The sequence below is a fragment of the Sceloporus occidentalis genome, unplaced genomic scaffold, assembly GCF_023333645.1.
Source record: "Sceloporus occidentalis isolate IW3139 unplaced genomic scaffold, rSceOcc1.0.p SCAF_227, whole genome shotgun sequence".
NCBI classification, from domain to species: domain Eukaryota; kingdom Metazoa; phylum Chordata; class Lepidosauria; order Squamata; family Phrynosomatidae; genus Sceloporus; species Sceloporus occidentalis.
The window spans coordinates 505,407-526,360 of record NW_028317207.1 but is presented as its reverse complement, the minus strand read 5'-3'; the positions used below and the strand labels follow the sequence as shown (position 1 = coordinate 526,360).

Here is a 20,954-nt window from a genome sequence, read left to right as displayed (position 1 = left end):
GACTATGACACCAAAAACACCATCTCCACCATCAAACATGGAGGTGGAAACATTATGCTATAGGGGTGTTTTTCTGCTAAGGGGAAAGGACAACTTCACCACATCAAAGGGAAGATGGATGGGGCCATGTACCATCAAATCGTGGGTGAGAACCTCTTTCCCTCAGCCAGGCCATTGAAAATGGGTCATGGATGGGTATTCCAGCATGACAATGACGCATGGCCAAGGCAACAAAGGAGTGGCTCAAGAAGAAGCACATTAAGGTCCTGGAGTGACCTAGCCAGTCTCAAGACCTTAATCCTATAGAAAATTTGTGGAGGGAGCTGAAGGTTCGAGTTGCCAAACGTCAGCCTCGAAACCTTAATGACTTGGAGAGGATCTGCAAAGAGGAGTTGGACAAAATCCGTCCTGAGATGTGTGCAAACCTGGGGGCCAACTTCAAGAAACATTTTTGTATACCTGTTAGCAATGGGAGTGGCTGAAACACCTAAACTCAATAATAAGGAGGGGGGCTTTATAAAAAAAAGCTGCATGATAGCTCCTGTGAGAGCAATTATCCCACATGTCCCAGCCACCATAGGCAGCTTGATGGGCTAGGGTATCTTCTGCCCCTACATAAATGTGGGGACCAGCCCTGAACCCCGACTGCTGAATGATCATCATCCCTATCACTATATGCTAATCCTAAAATAAAAAAAAATTAAAAACCACTTACATCTAACACTATCGCTTGCGTCCCTCCAGTGGCAGGAGAACCAGTCCGCCACCAGATTGTCTTTCCCGTGAAGGTATTCCGCCCGAATGGACAGATGATTGTCCAGGCAGTACTGATAAAGATCTTTGGTAAGTACCACAGAGAAAGAGACATGCAAACGCCCTTTCGCCACAGATCCTTACATTTATTTCTTATGCACTTAAGGCTTCATATCTTGTCCCACGATGCACAATTTCCCTTGTATGTGGAATTTTAGGAAATATTTACTTTTATTTATTTATGTTGACACTTTTTACTAGTTTGGCCATAGAATTCATGACTTGTACCCTTTTTATAAAAAAAAACAAACAAAAAAGACAATTTTGTGTCATTACCAATTTTCAGTACGTATTTACATAAAATATACTTAAGTCTGCACTTATTAATAAAAATATATTCAGGTGATGTTGCTGTTTAAAAAAAACCATATTTATTTGGACCAATTGCATGTATTTTGTCAGTTCTATAAGATAAAATTGTACTCCTCACCCCACTCCCTCAAAATTGTAAGCTTGCGAGCAGAGCCCTCTAAACCTAATGTATCGGTTTGTCTTGTCATACCCCTTGAATATACCGTATTTGCCCGAATATAGGCCGCACTTTCCCCCCCCACTTTAAGTCTTTAAAGTGGGGGTGCGGCCTATATTTGGGGTCTAGCGCCCGACGCCCGGGACATGCAGTTCCGGGCGCCGGGCAGGCAGCAGGGTTAGGATACAGATCCCCCGCAGTGGTGCAGGGGACCTGCATCCTTCTCTCTGATATGCTGAGACAGCCTCCCCTGCCGGCACTTTCCACAGCGGAGTGCCGGCACTGGAGGTTGTCTAAGCCCATCGCGCAGACGTTCACCAGTAGCGGTGATGAGCGTAAACAACCTCCGCTGCCGGCACGTCTGTACGATGTGCTTTAACAATCTCGCTTGCCGGGAATTCCCTCGGGGGGGTCCCGGCAAGGGAGATTGTTAAAGCACATCGTGCAGACGTGCCGGCAGCGGAGGTTGTTTATGCTTGCATCGCCGCAGTCGGTGAACGTCTGCAAGATGCGCTTTAACAATCTCATTTGCCGGCACTTCCCATGGCGGAAGTGCCGGCACCGGAAGTTGTCTACGCGTATTGCGTAGATGTCCCCGGCCGGCCCCGCAAGACACCCGGGAGTCTGCTTCGGTAAGTCGGGGGGCAGAGTGGCAGCATATCCCAGGTGGGGGGAACGGACAGAGTGGCAGTATATATCAGGGGGAGGGCAGAGTGGCAGTATATATCGGGGGGAGGGCAGAGTGGCAGTATATATCGGGGGGAGGGCAGAGTGGCAGCATATCTATTCTATGTTTTTTTTTTACTAAGAAATGTTTTTCTTTAGAAAAGCACCTAACTTTTAGGGTGCGGCCTATATTCGGGTGCGGCCTATAAGCAAGCCAATACGGTATGTATTATTTGAAGTGCTGTGTAAATTGTTGGCACTATATAAACAAAACATAGTAATTATTATAATAGAAATAATAATAATAATAGCATGTAATTTTGTGATTTTTTTATGGTTTCATATCTTGTCCCATGATGCTCCTCAAGTAAGCTACCAATGAAAACGTGAGCTTCTTCTGGAAAATAAACAAAAGTTGTCTATGGGTAAACCGAACACTTTTGCCAGAAATCAGGGTTAAAAGAAAGGATATGAAAATTGTTGAAAAATTGTCCAGACCTCCAGGACTCAAATTTAGATTTGCAACCTTAACATGCTGCTATTGGCTGAAATTACTATTTACAAGAAGCATTATGCAGTGCTTTCTGACTTATCTCGACTGGAGATGCAATTTCTATTCAATGCGGATGAGGGAAATAGAATGGTGCGACTTAACGGTTCATTTTCGATATTTATCTACTGAATGTAACTAAGTCATTTTACAGCTAAAGAATTGACACACCACAAATTATCACTCTTTCTTTTCCAAAAGTCCTACTAGTTTACATACCGAATTAGTGGGGGTTTGGGTAGCTTTCACTTAATATTCGTCACATCATTAATACGTTCTTATTGGGACTATGAAGTGGACAGAGACTGTACTGTGTATCTGTACACCTGCTACATAGGCTTTATTTTAAGGCATTGTAAAGCCTCCGAGAAAATCTTGAAGCCGTGCTTCCCCTGCTTGATCTATACTAGCACTTAGCTCCCTCACTTCGGTTTATGGCGCGCAATGTAATGGATAAAGCGCGGTCACGTAACTGTCAACACGCACGCGCCACAGAATGCCGAGAAAACTTTAAACTAAGTACGGTGGCCTAGTAGGTCTATGTTGCTATGGCTGAGACGTCCGCGGTGAAGGTGAGCCTGGCTGTCCATTTTTTTTCTTCTGCTTTATTCTTAATTGTGTTTTCGATGGCGGCGACACACTAAATAAGTATAGGCCTTGCAGATAGCATTCTAGCAGCCACGTGTGTGTAAGAGGCTGTGTTCGAAGCATGGTCATCTAACGTACGGGTGCCTGTCTCGGATCAAAGGGGATCCGCTGCACCCACTGTGTCTTTGGTGGCTCGCGAATGACGCGGGTCCCTGTTCTGGCCTTCTCGTATCCATGCGTTACATGATGTGGTGGCGCCGTGACTACGGGATGCAGACTCTTCTCTGTTCTTTAGCCTGTATGAAACAAAACCTGCAGTTATAGAAGCGATAGCGAAAGGCCGCATATAAGAAGCGGCTGCTCTTAACAGGATTGTTTCGCCCTGCTTGGAGCGCCACACTCATGGGTGGGGATTGGGAATTATGTGGTAGGTTAGATGTGGATAAACTTAGAGATAACAGTATATTACTACGGTCACTGTAGTTTTGTGCTCTTATCGTTACGGCAACATTTTTATTTTCTAATTTCTATATTTGTGGTGTTTAGGTTGGTTTAATAGGTTATAAAAGAAAAAAAAAAGAGAGGAAAAGGTCAGATATCTAACTATAATGCTAAAAACATAATCAAATAGAATTTTTTGTGTGTTCATTATAAATGGGGTGTCTTTTTCCAGACAAAATGTGTTCAAAATCTTTGTAAAGGGCTTTAAATGAATTTTGGTTTGAGTTTTCATTCAATTATAACATTAAATGGAAATGCTCTTTTGATCGGGAATCTTTACATTCGTCATATAAACAGAGGAGCATAACTGTGGCATTTGGTTCGATCTGTGCAGACCTGGATCTGACTAGGGTGGAACCTGGTGGTTATTTATATTGAAATACATAGTTTCACTTTTAAAACCCTAGCCATGCTTGCTACATGTCTGATACATACATAGTCTATAAAAACATGGCAAGTAATTAACTTTTCTTTTCTATTAGGTTGGAATAATTGGTGGGTCGGGACTCGATGACCCTGATATATTGGAAGGAAGAACAGAAAAATATGTTGACACACCCTTTGGCAAGGTTGATATTTTTTTTCTTTACCAAGTTGTCTTTCAATGAATTTGTTTTATTTAGTGGGTTCACCAAACTTCCTAACCTAATTACAATAGTCTGAGATACAGAAAATGTAGACACCTAGGTAAAAGGTCCATTATGACCTCCATGAGAAAATTGGTGGGGTTCTTGAGGCTTTTAATATTTAGTTTCCTTTTTTTTTTTTTTTTACATAATTGTGTAATAACCTTTTATAATAAAATTGTGGTGTCCCTCATCGTAGCATGTAGGTTGAACTAATGTACATGACAGATTAGAATGTTTCATCCCCCTTTCGGATACTCATAATATACACATACCTGCTATAATCTCCATTGTGATGCTTTAGTTTAGTTTTTCTTTTAAGTATAATATAGGTATGTGTGTTAATCAGCCATTTAATTTAAACAAAATAGGTACAGTTTTGCTGGTTGTATTTTAACCTATCCATTTATCCATTTTAGCCTTCCGATGCCTTGGTTCTTGGAAAAATTAAAAATGTTGACTGCGTGTTGCTGGCAAGGTAATCTTATAAAATTTAGTGGAAAAACTAGTTGTTGCTTTTTGTGTGAAATCTGTTAACAAAATTTTCTCCCTGATGGCTCTCATTGAAAGTCTTTGATGAAATCTTATAACCCGCTTGTGGCATTTGGTCAAGTAATAATATACTTGTGTGAGAGCTTCAGTGATAAAAGAGAGAAGAGTAATAAAAAGACATAAGACTTAAAAATGTAATGCATGCTTCATACATGACAAAAACATAAACAAATGTATTGATAAAATAATAAATTATAATGTCAGGATTAGGGCTGCAACTAACGATTATTTTAATAATCGATTAGTTGGCCGATAATTTTTTCGATTAATCGGATAAAAAAATGCAATTTTTTAAAATAATGTAATAAAAAAACGTACAATTTACACTTTCATCTCTTTATTGCAATGGCCTCTCACTATTCACCTTCTTATTTTACTGACATAATAATAAAAGCTACAAGAACCCAAACACAGTGTTTCTCAAACTAGGTTTTAATACAAAGTTATTAGTAAATATTAATTCATATGTTAACTATTTTTCATATATAATAAAAACTATGAGAAAAAAAGCCTTGTTTATATTTTCTTTTATTTACCAAACTGCCCCCAGTTATGCACATCTGACCCCCAGCTTGCCACTCTGCCCCCATATATGCCTTATACCTCTTATATACCAGATTCCACTGAGCCCCCTGATATACCTTTTACCCCCAGATATGTTTTATGCCCCCCTGATATGCCTAATATTAATATGCCTTATACCCCCTATATGCCCTGAAATTCATAATACCCCCCCCATACACCACTATAACACCCATACACCACTCTGGCCCCTCCCCCTCCCATACACCACTTTGCTCATACACCCCCACCAGCTGACAGAGAGGATGATTCTCTGTCAGCCGGTGGGGGTCTGCACGATGTGCACAGACAGCCTCCGTTACTGCCCTTCACTTACGCTGAGGCTTCTATGAAGCTGCAGTGAAAGTGCCTGTCAGAAACGGAGGTTCACAAAGCACCAGGGAGTCGGGAGAGAGGCAGAGTGATGTATGGGAGGGGGGGAGAGAGACGGAAGTGAGAGATCGGCCAACAGTGAGGGGAATCCATGTCCCCTGCAGCGTTGAGGGGAATCTGGATTCTAGTGTTATAATCCGATCTCTGTTTGAGGTCAGATTATATAAAGAGAGGAGTTTTTCAGAGCATTTGCTCTGAAAAAAAACTCTTTTTATAATCGATAAAAATCGATTCGACTAATCGATAATGAAAATCGTTGACGATTTTCATTATCGATTATTATCGATTTTATCGATTTAGTTGTTTCAGCCCTAGTCAGGATTATTGTCCAGTGACGAATGTTGTTGTGCACCTGATCACAGAGCTTCTTCAGAGGTCGCTGGTATCAGGGAGGCTTATAAAACTGCTGAAAAAGAACTTCCTCCGGTACTAAGAGAACATTATACTTGAGCAGAGGCAGCAGATGTCTCTGTGGAGCAGACATTCCATGCTGCAGTGTGGAAGAATATGTGCACATTTGCTAATCACAAACTAGATGCAACTTTGGCAGAGGAGTCCAAATTTTGCGGAAGAATGGTTCAGGTTGTGGTTTCATGATACCACCTGTTTGAGCTTTGTTATATTTCCTGCGTTTTCTACAGCAATGACACGGAAACAGAAACGTCCTACCTGAACATTTCCTTTCCTTGTCGTCTCCTAGTAGCACAGTCCCCACCCTAATGAGTTTTTGCCTTTGTTAGTCACTGAGGGTAAGGCGGAGGTTCTGGGGGATTTGTAATTTCCTGCCTTAGCTGGATAGAAAATACATTCTCAGATAAGAATTTTCTGTTTTGTAACTTATATTGCTAAAATGACTGCTTTTGTAGAATAGATCACTCAATCTCTTCTATCCTGGTACTAAAAATGGATCATTGATCTATATTCCTGCCACCAAAATACTTTGAACATAGGTGTGTGTGTGTTGGGGGGGGGGGGGGTGCACACACATTTTCAAAAGACCTGTGCTTTGAAAGAAAATGTGTGTGTGTGTGTTGGGGGGGGGGGTGCGCACACATGGGAGTGTGCACAACTCCCATCCTCAAGGGTACCTAAAGGAGATACCCACAACTAAAAATGTATTAAAATTATGTTTTCCTTTCCTCTGCTCTGGCCCATCTTCCCACCCTCTCCAGCTGGGGCAAATCTGGGACAAGGCTGCTAATGTTTAACCTAAGGAGCAGAAGGTTGAAGTGAAGAAAATGTAAATAAAATAAAAAAACTGTAGGTAAGGACATTTTTAGACAAGTTGAGGAGGGATGGAGAGAGTGTATATGAAGGAATGGAGATGGGGAAGGGAAGGAGAGCAAGCAAGAGTAGGAAGGAATGGAGATGGGGAAGGGAGAGAGAACGGGGAAAACAGAAAAGACAGGAAGGGATAGATCTGGTGAGAGAGAAGGGGAAGAGAGAGGAAGAGGGTCAGAGATTTTTGGCCACCTCTTTTCGATGGCTGGCATAGTGACGAGCTACATAGTACAGAACTACATAGTAAGAATTCCTAAATCCTTTTAAATTTTCCAAAGTTTTTCATGATATCACTCGGAGTAAAGGTGTTATTCCGGGGGAAAGTTCTCCCAACAAATTGTACCACCAGTCACAACATGAACCTCCATTCAAGATGCAAGAGAATGCACTTTATTGGGGTTGGACATGGTTTAAATAGCCACTATAGCAGGGGAAATGGGGTTGGTTTAAAACAGGGAAGAAATAACATAATTAACACATAACACAATGGCATGGGATTATACAGACAACATCGGCACTGGACTAATCTCACACATTTAACAGTGGCAATTACACAACACAAAGGGATTAGACAGTAACACTTAAATGTAGATTAAACAGTGAGTCATTCTTAATGGAAATGAGGGTTAAAATACAAAATATTAAAATGTAACCCTTTTAAGTCAATGTAAAAAAAACATCTGTTACAGTAGGCACAGGCAGCAAGTGTTTATATCCGTCAGAAGGTATTTTTTTCCCAGCTAAATTCAGCAATGAATCCAAGCTATTCCCCCTATGTAACAACCACAAAAAATAACATTGGTTCCTGTATCAGTGGAAACCCACTAGGAATAATAATTTCCTATCCTCATTCGTTGCTATATTTAATATTACAATAAATTATATATTTATTTAAGGACTTTATAAACGAACAGGCGCTATATTCCTGGCCCCACCGAATGGAAGGAAAAAAAAAAAAAAAAAAAAAAAAAAAAAAACAACAAAAGAATAAATTACAGGATATTTGGCATAAGCTATAAATATAGCAGCCAAATATCAATGACAGATACCACATATATCATTCATACGTCAGTCATACTTAGGAGGAGATGAGAAACAGATGGGGGCTAGCTATTGATCGAGAGTTGGGTCATAATAAATTGTCCGCCCAGGGGTACAGCGAATGGTAAAGAAGAGAATAGATAAATAAATAGATAAATAGATAAGTAAGTAAGTTATATAAATATATATAGAAAAAGAGATAAAGATCTTAATCCTCAATTACGATCTCTAGCATTCTGGGAGTCGATATCACAAAGTTGTTTCCAGGGTCGCCAGATGTTGTCAAATTTGACAAGTTTATTAATTTTGTTGTAATATCCTCTTTCCATTAGGTACTGATGGTTAATTTGATTGATAACTAATCTCCAGTTAAATAAACCTGGTTGTCTCCAGTGCCTAGCTATACATATCTTTGCGGCCATAAGGACATGTATGATTAAGATTCTATAATTTAAACAAAAATTCTCAAGTCCCAAGTGGAAGAGGAACACCTGTGAGTCTAATTGTTCCAGACTGTGAAAGAGTGATCCAAGTAGTTGCAAGAGATTTTTTCTTAAATTTAACAATTGCGGGCACTCCCACCAGATATGAACAAAGGTGCCCGTATGGGAAAAGCAACGCCAGCATCTATTTGAATGTACGGTACTGATTTTATTAAGTCTAGTTGGGACCAGGTACCATCTGTAAGTTATCTTAATATAAATCTCTATTAGGCTTATTGAGTGGACGAACTTTTTTGTTTGGACAAAGGCCTGACGCCATTGGTCCAAGGAAAACTCAATACCTAGGTCATTTTCCCACTTCAGGATCGGTGGATCTTTCTCATCTTTTTGCAATGATAGTAGAAGTATAGATGAACTTGAGATTTGTTTCTTATTTTTATGTTTTGTTAACCAATGTTCTAATTCGGGGTTTCTATCAATCCCTACCTGGTCAATAAGATTCTTCATCCTCAAAAAAGAAAATAGTTCAGATGATGGTAGGGTAAAGGAATTACATAACTGAGGAAAGGGTATAATAGTGCTTTGGTCTAACAAATTGCCAATACAAGAGATGCCGCATCCTTGCCATCTGGACAAGTCTATATCTCTGATAAAAAATCGGATAGCCTCGATAGGGGTGGAGGGCATAAGAGTTCTCTTTATTCCCATAGTTCGTTTTAGTTTAGAAAGTGTTTTAAGTGTATCATGAATTATGGGATTCGAGACTTTTATATCTTTCAATCTATTTGTATCCGCCCAGAAGAGAGAATATAATTCACCAAGTCCAATGTCTAATTCCTCTATATATAGCCATTTTGGGAAATTATTAGATTTTTTGTCCCAAGCCAAATAATGGGTCAGCATTGTAGCTTCATGGAGTTTATTGATACTAGGATAAGATATTCCCCCTCTATTTGATTTTTTAGTTAAGATGTTATATGTAATTCTTGGTCTTTTATACTGCCAAATAAATTGATCCATAGTTTGCTGGATCTGCTTCAAAATAGGGGGGTGAACTCTTAAGGGGATTGTTCTGAAAAAATAAAGAATTTTGGGGATTAAATATCCGTTTATTAGGTGAATTCGGCCCATCCAAGAAATTTCTAAATTTTTCCACCTTAGGAGCTGTGCTTTTATTTTGTCAATTAGTTTTTTGTAATTGAAATTGATAAGTAAGGGGAGCTCATTTGTAATATTAATTCCAAGGTAGTCTAAAACATTAGAATTCCAGTCGAGTGGACACAAGGACCCAAGCTCAGTTCTTTCATCTTGCGTAAAGCAGGTCGTGATAACCTGCGTTTTACCAATTAATACATTAATTTCCTAATGTATAGCTGCAGCCCAAAATATGGTACCCTCCTATGCTCCACTTAAATCCAACAAATACGCAATGGGACGCTTGTCCAAAAAGAAAAAAAAACAAAACAATATAGTGCAGATTATCCAATCCAATTAGGGAGAGGGGATGATTTTGCACTCATAAAAATTTTGCTGCGCTCAAGCTCATCTTAAAATGAATTATTTACTCCCATGTTCCTTAAAAACAAGAGGAGATACACCAATGGCACAAAATCACAAATTCCACAGTTGTGTGGAAGAAATCCATAATACAATAGAATTTGCACATAAATCCAAACTAATAGGCGACAATTGACAAATAATTAAACAAATATAACTGAATATAAAATAAATAGAATAAAATAAATGTCCACCGGGTTATGTCCGCTTTCCTCAACGCGTTTTGCCAAGTATAGAGTACATACAAATTATTTATATATGTTTACACATCAGCTTTCCTTAAAAGGTATTCACTATATTATTAGGAATGCAATATACCATAGTAAGCTGCAGTGCATGCAACCACATACTGTGCAAGTTCTTAATTGCATGCAGTGTTCCATGAGACCTAGTCTATACTTGGCATACTCTATGTACTGAGCACCTAAATTGCACAAAATAAAAGTGAAAGACGTACTGAGCTGTACATACAGATGTTTGATGCTGGAGAAATCAGTTCCATAGAGATGTATCGGGGAGCTTGTGTTGTTATAACAGAATATTAGGTAGTCAATTTGGGCTGCTTCAATGGCAAAGAAGAACTTGTGTTTTAAGATAATGAAAAATGTTTTCTGTAGAAATGTTACCTTAGGACAGGGGTAGGCAACCTTCGGCTCTCCTGATGTTGTGGACTACATCTCCCATAATGCTCTTAGTCATAATGCTGACAAAGCATCAAGGGAAATGTAGTTCACAACATCTAGAAAGCCAAAGGTTGCCTACCCCTGCCTTAGGATGTAATTGGCTGTAAAACAAAAACTATAAACCTGACTTAACGATAATTGAGCTGATCTGTTATCTTAGTTCCTCTGAACATTTATTCACAAAAACCAACACAAAAACAGTTTCTGTTGTAACATAATATGCTTTGGTGTTCAGAAGGGTAAATGGAATGGCAACTTTAACACACATGGAAAGTCCCTTGATGTGAAAGACAGTAAGAATTAAGGCAAGTCCCTCTGATTCTATCCAGGGTGAATCATCACTCTGTAATTTTAAATTTGTTTTTCTCTCTAGGGGAAATAATGGAAATCATTCAATTTTCCTGGTTTACATGCTCATTATAAATGTTTTTTAAGCATAAATTTCAGTAAAAATTAATGTAGTAAGTGCAACTGCAGTACAAGCAGAAAAGCAGAGTTACTTTTTCTGGCTATGTTTTAGAATTATTCTTGAAAACCTTACAAAATTTTAAGACGTATTTGGGATCTGTCTTCTAAGTTGAAACTTTTAATTAAAGCCAAACCAGAAAACTTTCAACCATTCCTATGCTGCAGATAATGCTTTGGTAAACAATAAACCATCTGACATGTGGTTTAGTGAGCTTCATGTAGGGGTTTATTCACTTAGGTATTCCGTTTGAAGGGCAAACACTGGCAGGTTTCTCCCGCAAGAAGAATTGAGCTGAGTATAATGCTTAATTTAGTGTTTAAGGGGGAATTGGAGAAATATCTTTCGGTACAAGGGCAGCCAAGCTCTTCCCACATCGCTGAAGTTGAACCTTCTTAATGTATAGTGATATAAAGCAGCTGAAACATAACTCATATCAACTCTCCCTTTAGTGAATGAACCCCATAATATTTTTCAATATTAGAATTAGAATGTTATTACCTAGCTTAAATGTCTAAATTAGAAAGATTTTAATGAAACATATTATGGGGTTTATTCATTTAAGGGATAAATACAAATTTAACATATACATAATATATGTTTGCAGAAATGTACAGATTATTTTTTTTTTAATTGCTGCTCATTCAGGCAGGTTCTTCCCCCTGACAGCGGAGTCCGGGAGTGAACCTTTTTGTCGCAGTGTCCTCCCAGCCTGCTGAACGGAATATAGTACCATTGATAGTAAATGAGAGAGGCAAAATGCTTGTTGATTATATTCTTCATGGTCTATTTTATGATTGCTTGCTTTCTTTGTAGGCATGGCAAGCAGCATACAATAGCTCCAACAAACGTTAACTTCCGTGCCAATATCTGGGCTCTAAAGATGGAAGGGTGTACGCATATTCTGGTGACTACAGCTTGTGGCTCCCTGAAAGAAGAGATTCAGCCTGGAGATATTGTCGTCATTGATCAATTTATTGACCGGTAAGAACCATTTACATTATTTAAAAATTGAATTGTATATGTGAATAAAAAAAAATCCTTGCCCACCCAGTAACTTTTCTTTTGTTATAATAGTATTATTTAATCTTCCAGGTGGACAAATCTATGTATGGCTTCCAGGATCCTGCAATATTATTGTAGTAAAATAAATATAGTGTAACATGTTTGTTATTCCTCATGTGCTACTTTGTATTTGAACAAAAACACTGGGGGGGGGGGGGGACATCAGTAAATATGGTTAGTTAAATACTTATTTACTTTAAGACCTAGACCTTATCATATATACAAACACAAATCAGCTACCTCTGCAAGAATAGCTTAGGTAGCCCTCTATAATGAATAGTTCAATACTTGATTATACTTGAATGCTTACTGATTAACCTGTTTATTCCGCATGATCAGGTCAGTTATCTCACAGATATTTTAATTCATAATAGATCAGGGAGTCAAAAAAAGGACAACTCTCCTGCCAACTCCATCTTTAGTGACTAAACCACTACATTTCCCAGTTCTACTGTATAGGAATATCTGTTTGCATCAAGAATTCTGTGAATTATTTTACATTGCAGGACCACAAAAAGGCACCAGACGTTCTATGATGGTGGGGCATGTCTACCTGGTGTGTGTCATATTCCAATGGCTGATCCTTTCTGTGGCAAAACAAGAGAGGTAATTGCCATATTAATAACCATTCATAAGTGGTTGATGCACTTTTTTTTTTTCTCTCTCTATGCCGAATATAATACAAAACAGTTTTTAATACTTTTCTATGTAGCAATTATACATGCAGTGAATAGTGAGAGACTAGAAGAAGAGGTTGAGGAACTAAAAACAACAAGATCTTTCTCCCGAAATAGTCAGAAAATTAACTTTTGAATGTAGTGAATATTTCCAGTGTAGAATTGTTTCCCCAAGTAATGGAGAGTGTATCCATAGATGTTCTAGAGGAGGGTTTTGTTTTTTTTTCTTCAAATCATGCCGACGTGAAGCATTTTGGATTTCTCGATTTCAGTCTTTTGTATTATCATTAATTGGTAACGTAAAAAACTATTAGTTGCACAGATATACTAATTAATCAAGGTAACTTCACGATTTGCAAACAGAATCTAGCTTACGAATAAGCGTTAAGCTTTTTTGTTTCTTTCCCTATGTAAGCATTACTATTTGGCACCTTACTACACATCAAAGCACTTTATTGAAGGCATTGAGAAAATCTAAGCCCCCCTCCCATAGTGCGCTTACAAAGAACCTTGGCATCTGTTCATTATGAAGGGTTAACACTGGCAGGTTTCTCCAGCAAGAACGGTTGAGCTGGCCCTGTATAATGCATAATTAAATGTATGCGTATACTTTGAAGAAATTCTAGAGATGTAACTACTAGGGCTGCAACGAACTATTTTAATAATCGATTAGTTGGCCGATTATTTTTTTTGATTAATCGGATAAAAAAAAAGCAATTTTTTTTTTATATTTTAAAATAATGTAATAAAAAACGTACAATTTACACTTTCATCTCTTTATTGCAATGGCCTCAATGACCTTCTTATTTTACTGACATAATAAAAGCGAAAAGAACCCAAACACAGTGTTTCTCAAACTAGGTTTTAATACAAAGTTATTAGTAAATATTAATTCATATGATAACTATTTTTCATATTTAATAAAAACTATGAGAAAAAAGCCTTGTTTATATTTTCTTTTATTTACCAAACTGCCCCCAGTTATGCACATCTGACCCCCAGCTTGCCACTCTGCCCCCAATATGCCTTATACTCCTTATATGCCAGTGATATGCAACTGAGCCCCCTGATATACCTTTTACCCCCAGATATGTCTTATGCCCCCCTGATATGCCTAATATTGATATGCCTTATACCCCCTTTATGACTTATACCTCCCTATATGCCACTGTGCACCCTGATATGCCACTCCACCCCCCATAAATGCCCTGCACCACCCTGAAATTCATTATACTCCCTGATTCACCACTCTGCCTCCCCAGATATGCCACTCTGAAATTCATTATACCCCCCATACACCACTCTGCCTCCCCCAGATATGCCATTCTGCCTCCCTGAAATTCATTACACCCCCATACACCACTCTGCTACCCTGAAATCCATAATACCCCCATACACCACTGTAACTCAACCATACACCACTCTGCCTCCTCCCCCCTCCCATACACCACTCTGCCTCCTCCCCCCCTCCCATACACCACTCTGCCTCCTCCCCCCTCCCATACACCACTCTGCCGCCTCCTCCCCCCTCCCATACACCACTCTGCCTCCTCCCACCTCCAGCCTCAGCGTAAGTGAAGGGCAGTAACGGAGGCTGTCTGTGTGCATTGCGCAGACCCCCACCAGCTGACAGAGAGGATGATCCTCTCCAGGAGACCTCGATTCTCTGTCAGCCGGTGGGGGTCTGCACGATGCACACAGACAGCCTCCGTTACTGCCCTTCACTTACGCTGAGGCTTCTATGACGCTGCAGTGAAAGTGCCTGTAAGAAACGGAGGTTCACAAAATACCAGGGAGTCGGGAGAGAGGCAGAGTGGTGTATGGGAGGGGGGAGGAGTCAGTATTTCTGAAGTAATACTGCAGTTTTTTGGACATGAAAAAAGTGCAATACTGCACTTTTACTGCAGTATTACTGCACTTTTACTGCCGTTTTACTGCATTTGTACTTCACTGTACTGCAGTTTTACTGCACATTTAGTGCACTTTTTTTTTATATTGCAAACCTACAGTTGTACTTCAATGTACTGCAGCTTTATTGCATTTGTACTTCTGTACAAAAATAACTGCAGTAAAACTGCAGTACAGTGAAGTACAAATGCAGTAAAAGTGCAGTATTGCAGTTTTTTCATGTCCAAAAAACTGCAGTATTACTTCAGAAAAACTGCAGTCATTTTTTTGTAAGGGTGGAACTGGAGGGGAGAGGCGGAAGTTGTCTGTGCACATCGCATAATGAAAATGGTTGACAACGATTTTCATTATCTATTATTATCGATTAGTTGTTTCAGCCCTAGTAACTACATATTTCATACAGGGTCAGCCAAGCTCTGAGTTGATCCTTCATAATGTATACTGATGTGAAGGAGCAGAAACAACAATTAACCTGCAAGCTTTCCTGTCTATACTCAATTCAACCATATTGTTTTATTCGCATAATGGTTCACCAAAGTAATTAAACCCGTGTATTATGTTTTGCAAACTAAGGAAAGCATCATAAGTATCAGAACCCTTCTTATTGTGCTTACCATGGAAGCAACCAAGGTTCTCAGGATCTGTTCGCTAACATATATTTCCCCTATTGTTAAGCTGCTTGCTGTATTGTTGATCAATTCAAGTAAGGACAGGAGAAGAACAGGAAATCTAGTAGATAATATTGGACACAGATCTCCGACTCCGTGGTTTTAATTTTTAAACCAATCTACAAAAATAAAATGTATCTACAAAAAGCACAAGCAAAGGGAATAAAGAATTCTAGCTTTGATAACGGCTGTAAAGGAGTTTCTTATTAAAGTGCCAGGGCCATTTAAGCAAAAAAAGTTTGTTGTAACTGAACGCAGAACCAGTCTCAGAATTACCAGGTCATCTAAAAATAACCTTGGCTTCTGTAAAAGAAACAAACATTATTCCTGAAGTTTTGTTCTTCAAAACAGAAACAACTGAGAATATTCTGTAATATCTTGTAATGTCTCATCAACCATACTAGTAACTCTGTTATTATTACATTAACTTTATGTAGCGCCAGCAGATTCTGTAGCACTATTACAATAGGGTACAATGAAAGTAAATTAGACAAATATCATTAACAGACATTAAGCATACCTGTACAATAGACGTGGCCCAGCTCTTGCTAGCTTGCAATCTACTTGGGGAAGAGAGACGGTAGACGAGTACTGCTGGAGTGAGGATGAGTTGACTGTAGCAAGGGTGATATGAAAAACTGTGTATAATTCTCTAGATGGATTTTAGCTGTGGTGATGGGGAAAAAGAGAGATGCATTGATGAGAACAAAGAGGGCATATGAGAGCAGAGATATGGGATGGTGCTGAGGGCTCTTTAAGTCAGGTTCGAGAGTTTGAAGTCAATTCTGGAGTGTTTGGGACAGTAAGACAGCAAATGAAGAACAGTTGGAAGGAAAATGCATCTGGCAGCAGTGTTCAGGATGGATTGTATCGGTAAAAGGTGGGATTTGGGGGAGACCAGTTAGGGAGTTGCAGTAATCCAGACAGGGCATCAAGGCAGCAAACTTGGTCCGTTGGGTGGATTGTGGTGTTGTCAACAGTGATAGAGATATCGGGATTTGTGGAGAATCTGGTGGCAGAATAGCTATAGCATAAAATTAGCTTGTATGATATTGCATTTCAGTTTTACTACTGTATGTTCATCCATACTTCACTAATACTGAAATGCCTTGTGCATTTATGCTTATTTCCAGTTCGCATAAAGCTTAGACCCTCTTTATTGGAGCTGTCAAAGCTCTATGCCAGTTATATTTAGCTTTCTGAAGTATACTTTTATTTTAGTTTGGAAAAAACCTTACCGTAAGTGACATGACAACGGCGTCCTGCTGCTCATTGAGACCTTTAAGCCTACTTCACTTTGTAATACAGGTTCTATTTAATTCATTCATTAGGACTGGCAGTAATTATGCCTGGGTGTGTGTAGTGTAACTGAACCCAATTATCAATTACATTTTGTTAAATGGTTGATTTAGTAACTAAGTGGGGCAATTACCTTTTCACATATGGTCATGTATGGGTTTTTCCCCTTCTATACATGAAAACATTTTAAATCTGCATTTTTGTGTTTACTTGTGTTATCTTTTAGTCTAATATTAGAATTAGCTTGATCTGAAAAATTAAAGAATGACAAATATGCAAAGAAGTAATCACAGCACTTTAGAATATGATTGGGTTTAACAACCATATATATACCCTTTGTCCTGAAGTTGACACCAGCCCACACTAATATCCATTTGTTTAAAATGTGTTTTTTTGGGGGTTTTTTTATATTTAATTAACTCTTTTTGGGAGGGGAGGTTCCCTGGAATTGATACTTACTGTCTCACAGGCTCCAACTTCTCTCACAAAATGCAGGAGACTTTTAACCTCTTATGTCCCATACTCTTCCACATCCCGATATTCCACAATAATTACTGGATAGCATTTTCAGGGAAAAAAGTATTATCTGGAATTGTTTTTTTGCTTATAGGTTTTGATTGATGTTGCCAAGAAACTTGGAATTAAATGCCACTCTAAAGGTACCATGATCACCATAGAGGGACCACGCTTTAGTTCCAAAGCAGAGAGCCATATGTTTCGCCTTTGGGGTGCTGATGTCATCAACATGACTACCGTCCCTGAGGTGGTTCTTGCAAAGGAAGCTGGAACTTGTTATGCAAGTATTGCAATGGCAACTGACTACGACTGCTGGAAGGAACACGAGGAAGCAGTGAGTTGAGTTTCCCTCCTTCTGTATAAATGTTTTCTTGTATATCTATTGATCAACACTGCAGTTATGTGACATAGACCTGTATCTGACTCTGTTCCTCTTGACTGAAACAAACATTGCACATCATTGTCTCCCTGTATGTCATTTCAAGGTCTCAGTTGACAGAGTGTTAAAAACACTCAAGGAAAATGCTAACAAAGCAACGAGCATTCTTCTGACTGCTATACCTCAAATAGCCTCAATGGATTGGGCAGATACTCTCAACAACATGAAGGTATTACTGTAAAAACTGTTTTGTGGTTTTTTTTGTTTAACTAGCAGCATAATGTGCTTTTTCACCCAAGATAGACTCCCACTTAGTAAACCCTACCTTCCACAGGTTTTTCTAACAACGTAATAGCTGACTTAACAGTTTACTTAAGGGTTATGATGGAACTCTCCTGTACTCAGCATTTTACCTTATTAAGCTAGGATCTTGTGAGGTTGAATATTAACTCTAGAGATGGAATAGAATAGAATTCAGTGAAACTCTGAAATGCAACAGAAATCAAGGACCCCATTCACAGCTTTGGCTTGCCTAAGCTTTAACCTTTTCAGTCCCCTAGCGACATAAATGTACGTCCTAAAAAGCATCCAGTAAAGCTCTTTAGGACGTATTGACTTTCTCGCAGCAGCAGAGACATCTCCCTGCCCCTACAGGGGCGACCAGGATGTCTTTTGACAGCCTGGAATCCTCCTTGTCAGCAGAAGGCTTCCTGTTGACCAATCATTTGTAAAGGCTGCCAGCACGTGCATCATAAGCCGTCGCATAAAGAATGCCGATCACAAGAATGGGCATTCCTTTCTGGTTCACCGAAGGACGGGGTATCCCTTGTAGGGTCTGTCTAGACCCTGTTGGGATATCTGACAATCACACAAATTGCAATCACCAATGTAAGTCTAAGGAAACTTGTTTGGTCATCAGTGCAGGGGAATCGCAGGTAAGAGAGTGAAAAATAATGTTTCTCCTTCCCACAAGAAGAAAGTTATTTTAATTTATTTACAAAAAGAAATAAACTATATATAAATATGTTCAAGAAGTGTCCCTAGAGGGATCTGTATCCATATTGACCCAATAACCATGCAAAAAAACTTACATCCCACATTCTACGTGTAAAAAAGTATAACCCCCCCAACCCACAGGTCACCTAAAGTGTAAAATAAATTCTAAGAAAATTGCAAATATATATACGTATTTGCTAGATGATAAGACAAGTTTTCTTTTCAGCAAATGCTCTGAAAAATAACCATCGTCTTATATTCAAGGTCGTCTATTAATCAGACCTCAAATAGAGGTCTGACTACTAGACTAAGATCCAGATGCCCCGCAGAGCTGCAGGGGACCTGGATCCTCCTCTCCGGCAACTGGTGGAAGTCTGCGGGATGCGTGCAGACATCCTCGGCTGCTGGCACTTCTGCCAGGGCTTCTATAAAGGAGCTCCGGTGCTCATTCATAGAAGCCCTGGCGGGAGTGATGGCAGCAGCAGCGGAGGTTGTCTACACGCATCGCGCAGACCTCCACTGGCTGCCCCACTAGACACCAAGGAATCTGAAGCACTGGGAGAAGTCTAGGAAAGCACTGGTAACGGTACGGTAAGAGTGGCATACGGCTTTCTGGAGGCAGTGGCATATAGGGGGTTAAATGGAATACCAGGGAGGCAGAGTGGCATATAGGGGGTTAAAAGGAATACCAGGGAGGCAGAGTGGCATATAGGGGGTTAAAGGGAATACCAGGGAGGCAGAGTGGCATATAAGGGGTTTAAAGGAATATCCGGGAGGCAGAGTGGCATATAGGCGGTTAAAAGGAATATCAGGGAGGCAGTGTGGCATGTGGGGGGTTAAAATGAATATCGGGGAGGATGAGTGGCATATGTGCATAACGGGGCAGGTTGGCAAATAAAAGGAAATAAAAATGCATTTTTCTCAATCATAGTTTTTATTAAATTTGAAAAAAAATGTGAATTAATATTTACTCGTAAAACTTTTTTCTTATAGGGTAGTCTTATATTCAGGCTTTTTCTTTTTTTTCCTAAATTAATATTCAAATTTTAGGGGTTGTCTTATAATCGAGCAAATACGGTATATATGCTAGGTTGTTTTTTTTTTTACATACTAGCACTCATAATTGTTTTTGCATGTTTTATATGGTTTTAAATGAAAAGAAATGTGTGTAATATGGCATATTTTGAAAAGAAATGTGTAATTTGCTTCAAACACGGAAAAGGGGAATCTTAATGAAACCCACATATGCTAAAATGGCAAAATAGCTGTGACATACTGAAAAACCCCTAGGACCGAAGGGGTTAATAAGAGTGTGACGTGTGGCGGCATTGTTTACCATTTTAGCTACCCAACACACTAGACAAACTCTGGGTTTTATGAATACAACCCTGGGATATTTTTGACAATTGACACAATAAAATCTAATTTAATAACCTCTTGCACTTTAATCGTTGGGGCTGGTCAAAAGATACATTGGTAAAGGAAAATTGAGCTGGTATTCCTTTTACGTGGGTAGGCTTGTGGATTATACCATATTAAGTATTTGTGTATATTATTTTGGCTTTGTTTTTTTGTTTTTATCAGTTTTGATTAGTGATGGCATATTAATAACTTTTAATATTTTCTTTTTTTTTTTTTTGTAGAGTACAGTACAACTGTCTGTCATGCTACCAAAACATTAACCTCAATACATTTCAGAAGGAAAACATTTTAGTCCAGAAGAAACCAGCATAAGAACAGTACTGACATGTCCAAGTTTAGCAAAGCTATATAAATTTACCTGTCCTGTAAAGCATATAACATACAATTAATGTAACAGTTACTTGGTTTTTAGGATACCTCTAGTGTTTAATTCCTATATTGCAGTCAACTTAGCTGTTTATTCTTAAAACATATTGTCTGTTACTATACAATAATTTCAAACCTGAAAGCAGTATGCTTGTGCATATGATGGCCTGACCAGCCTTAGATCTTAATAGCATGTTTGTATAATTATGGAATTATGTCACAAATGTCACTGTTAATTAAATGTTTTCTAAGAATTTGTGTGTGTGTGGGGTCATTCAGGGTAATACAAAGTAATCACTTAAAATGTAGATGCACAATGCCTACTTGCAGCATGTAACAGGCCACAAAGATTCTTCAAAACGCGCTCTGTAAGCCATATGTCAGACTCCTCTTCAGCATTTACACAAATACTGATGACTCACTGGTAAATAGCCACAAGTAGGCCTAATCACCTCAATTCCAGGAGCC

At 39.0% G+C, this 20,954-nt stretch overlaps 1 protein-coding gene across 1 annotated transcript; it reads left to right on the top strand.

The window, feature by feature from the left end:
* The first annotated feature begins 3,046 nt into the window (after positions 1-3,046).
* Positions 3,047-20,380, top strand: LOC149276727 (S-methyl-5'-thioadenosine phosphorylase). The gene is made up of 8 exons (XM_089503358.1): positions 3,047-3,070; positions 4,070-4,156; positions 4,633-4,691; positions 12,007-12,174; positions 12,762-12,861; positions 17,418-17,657; positions 17,809-17,931; positions 20,342-20,380. Exons 1-8 carry the CDS (start codon positions 3,047-3,049, stop codon positions 20,378-20,380), a joined length of 840 nt encoding a protein of 279 aa, XP_089359484.1.
* The last annotated feature ends 574 nt before the right edge of the window (positions 20,381-20,954 follow it).

Bases quoted from the DNA above. Each gene is read 5' to 3' on its own strand.
- LOC149276727 (XM_089503358.1), top strand. From the start codon at position 3,047: ATGGCTGAGACGTCCGCGGTGAAG. The intron at 4,157-4,632 runs GTTGATATTTTT...TATCCATTTTAG, and splicing joins TTGACACACCCTTTGGCAAG to CCTTCCGATGCCTTGGTTCT. The intron at 12,862-17,417 runs GTAATTGCCATA...TTTTGCTTATAG, and splicing joins TCTGTGGCAAAACAAGAGAG to GTTTTGATTGATGTTGCCAA.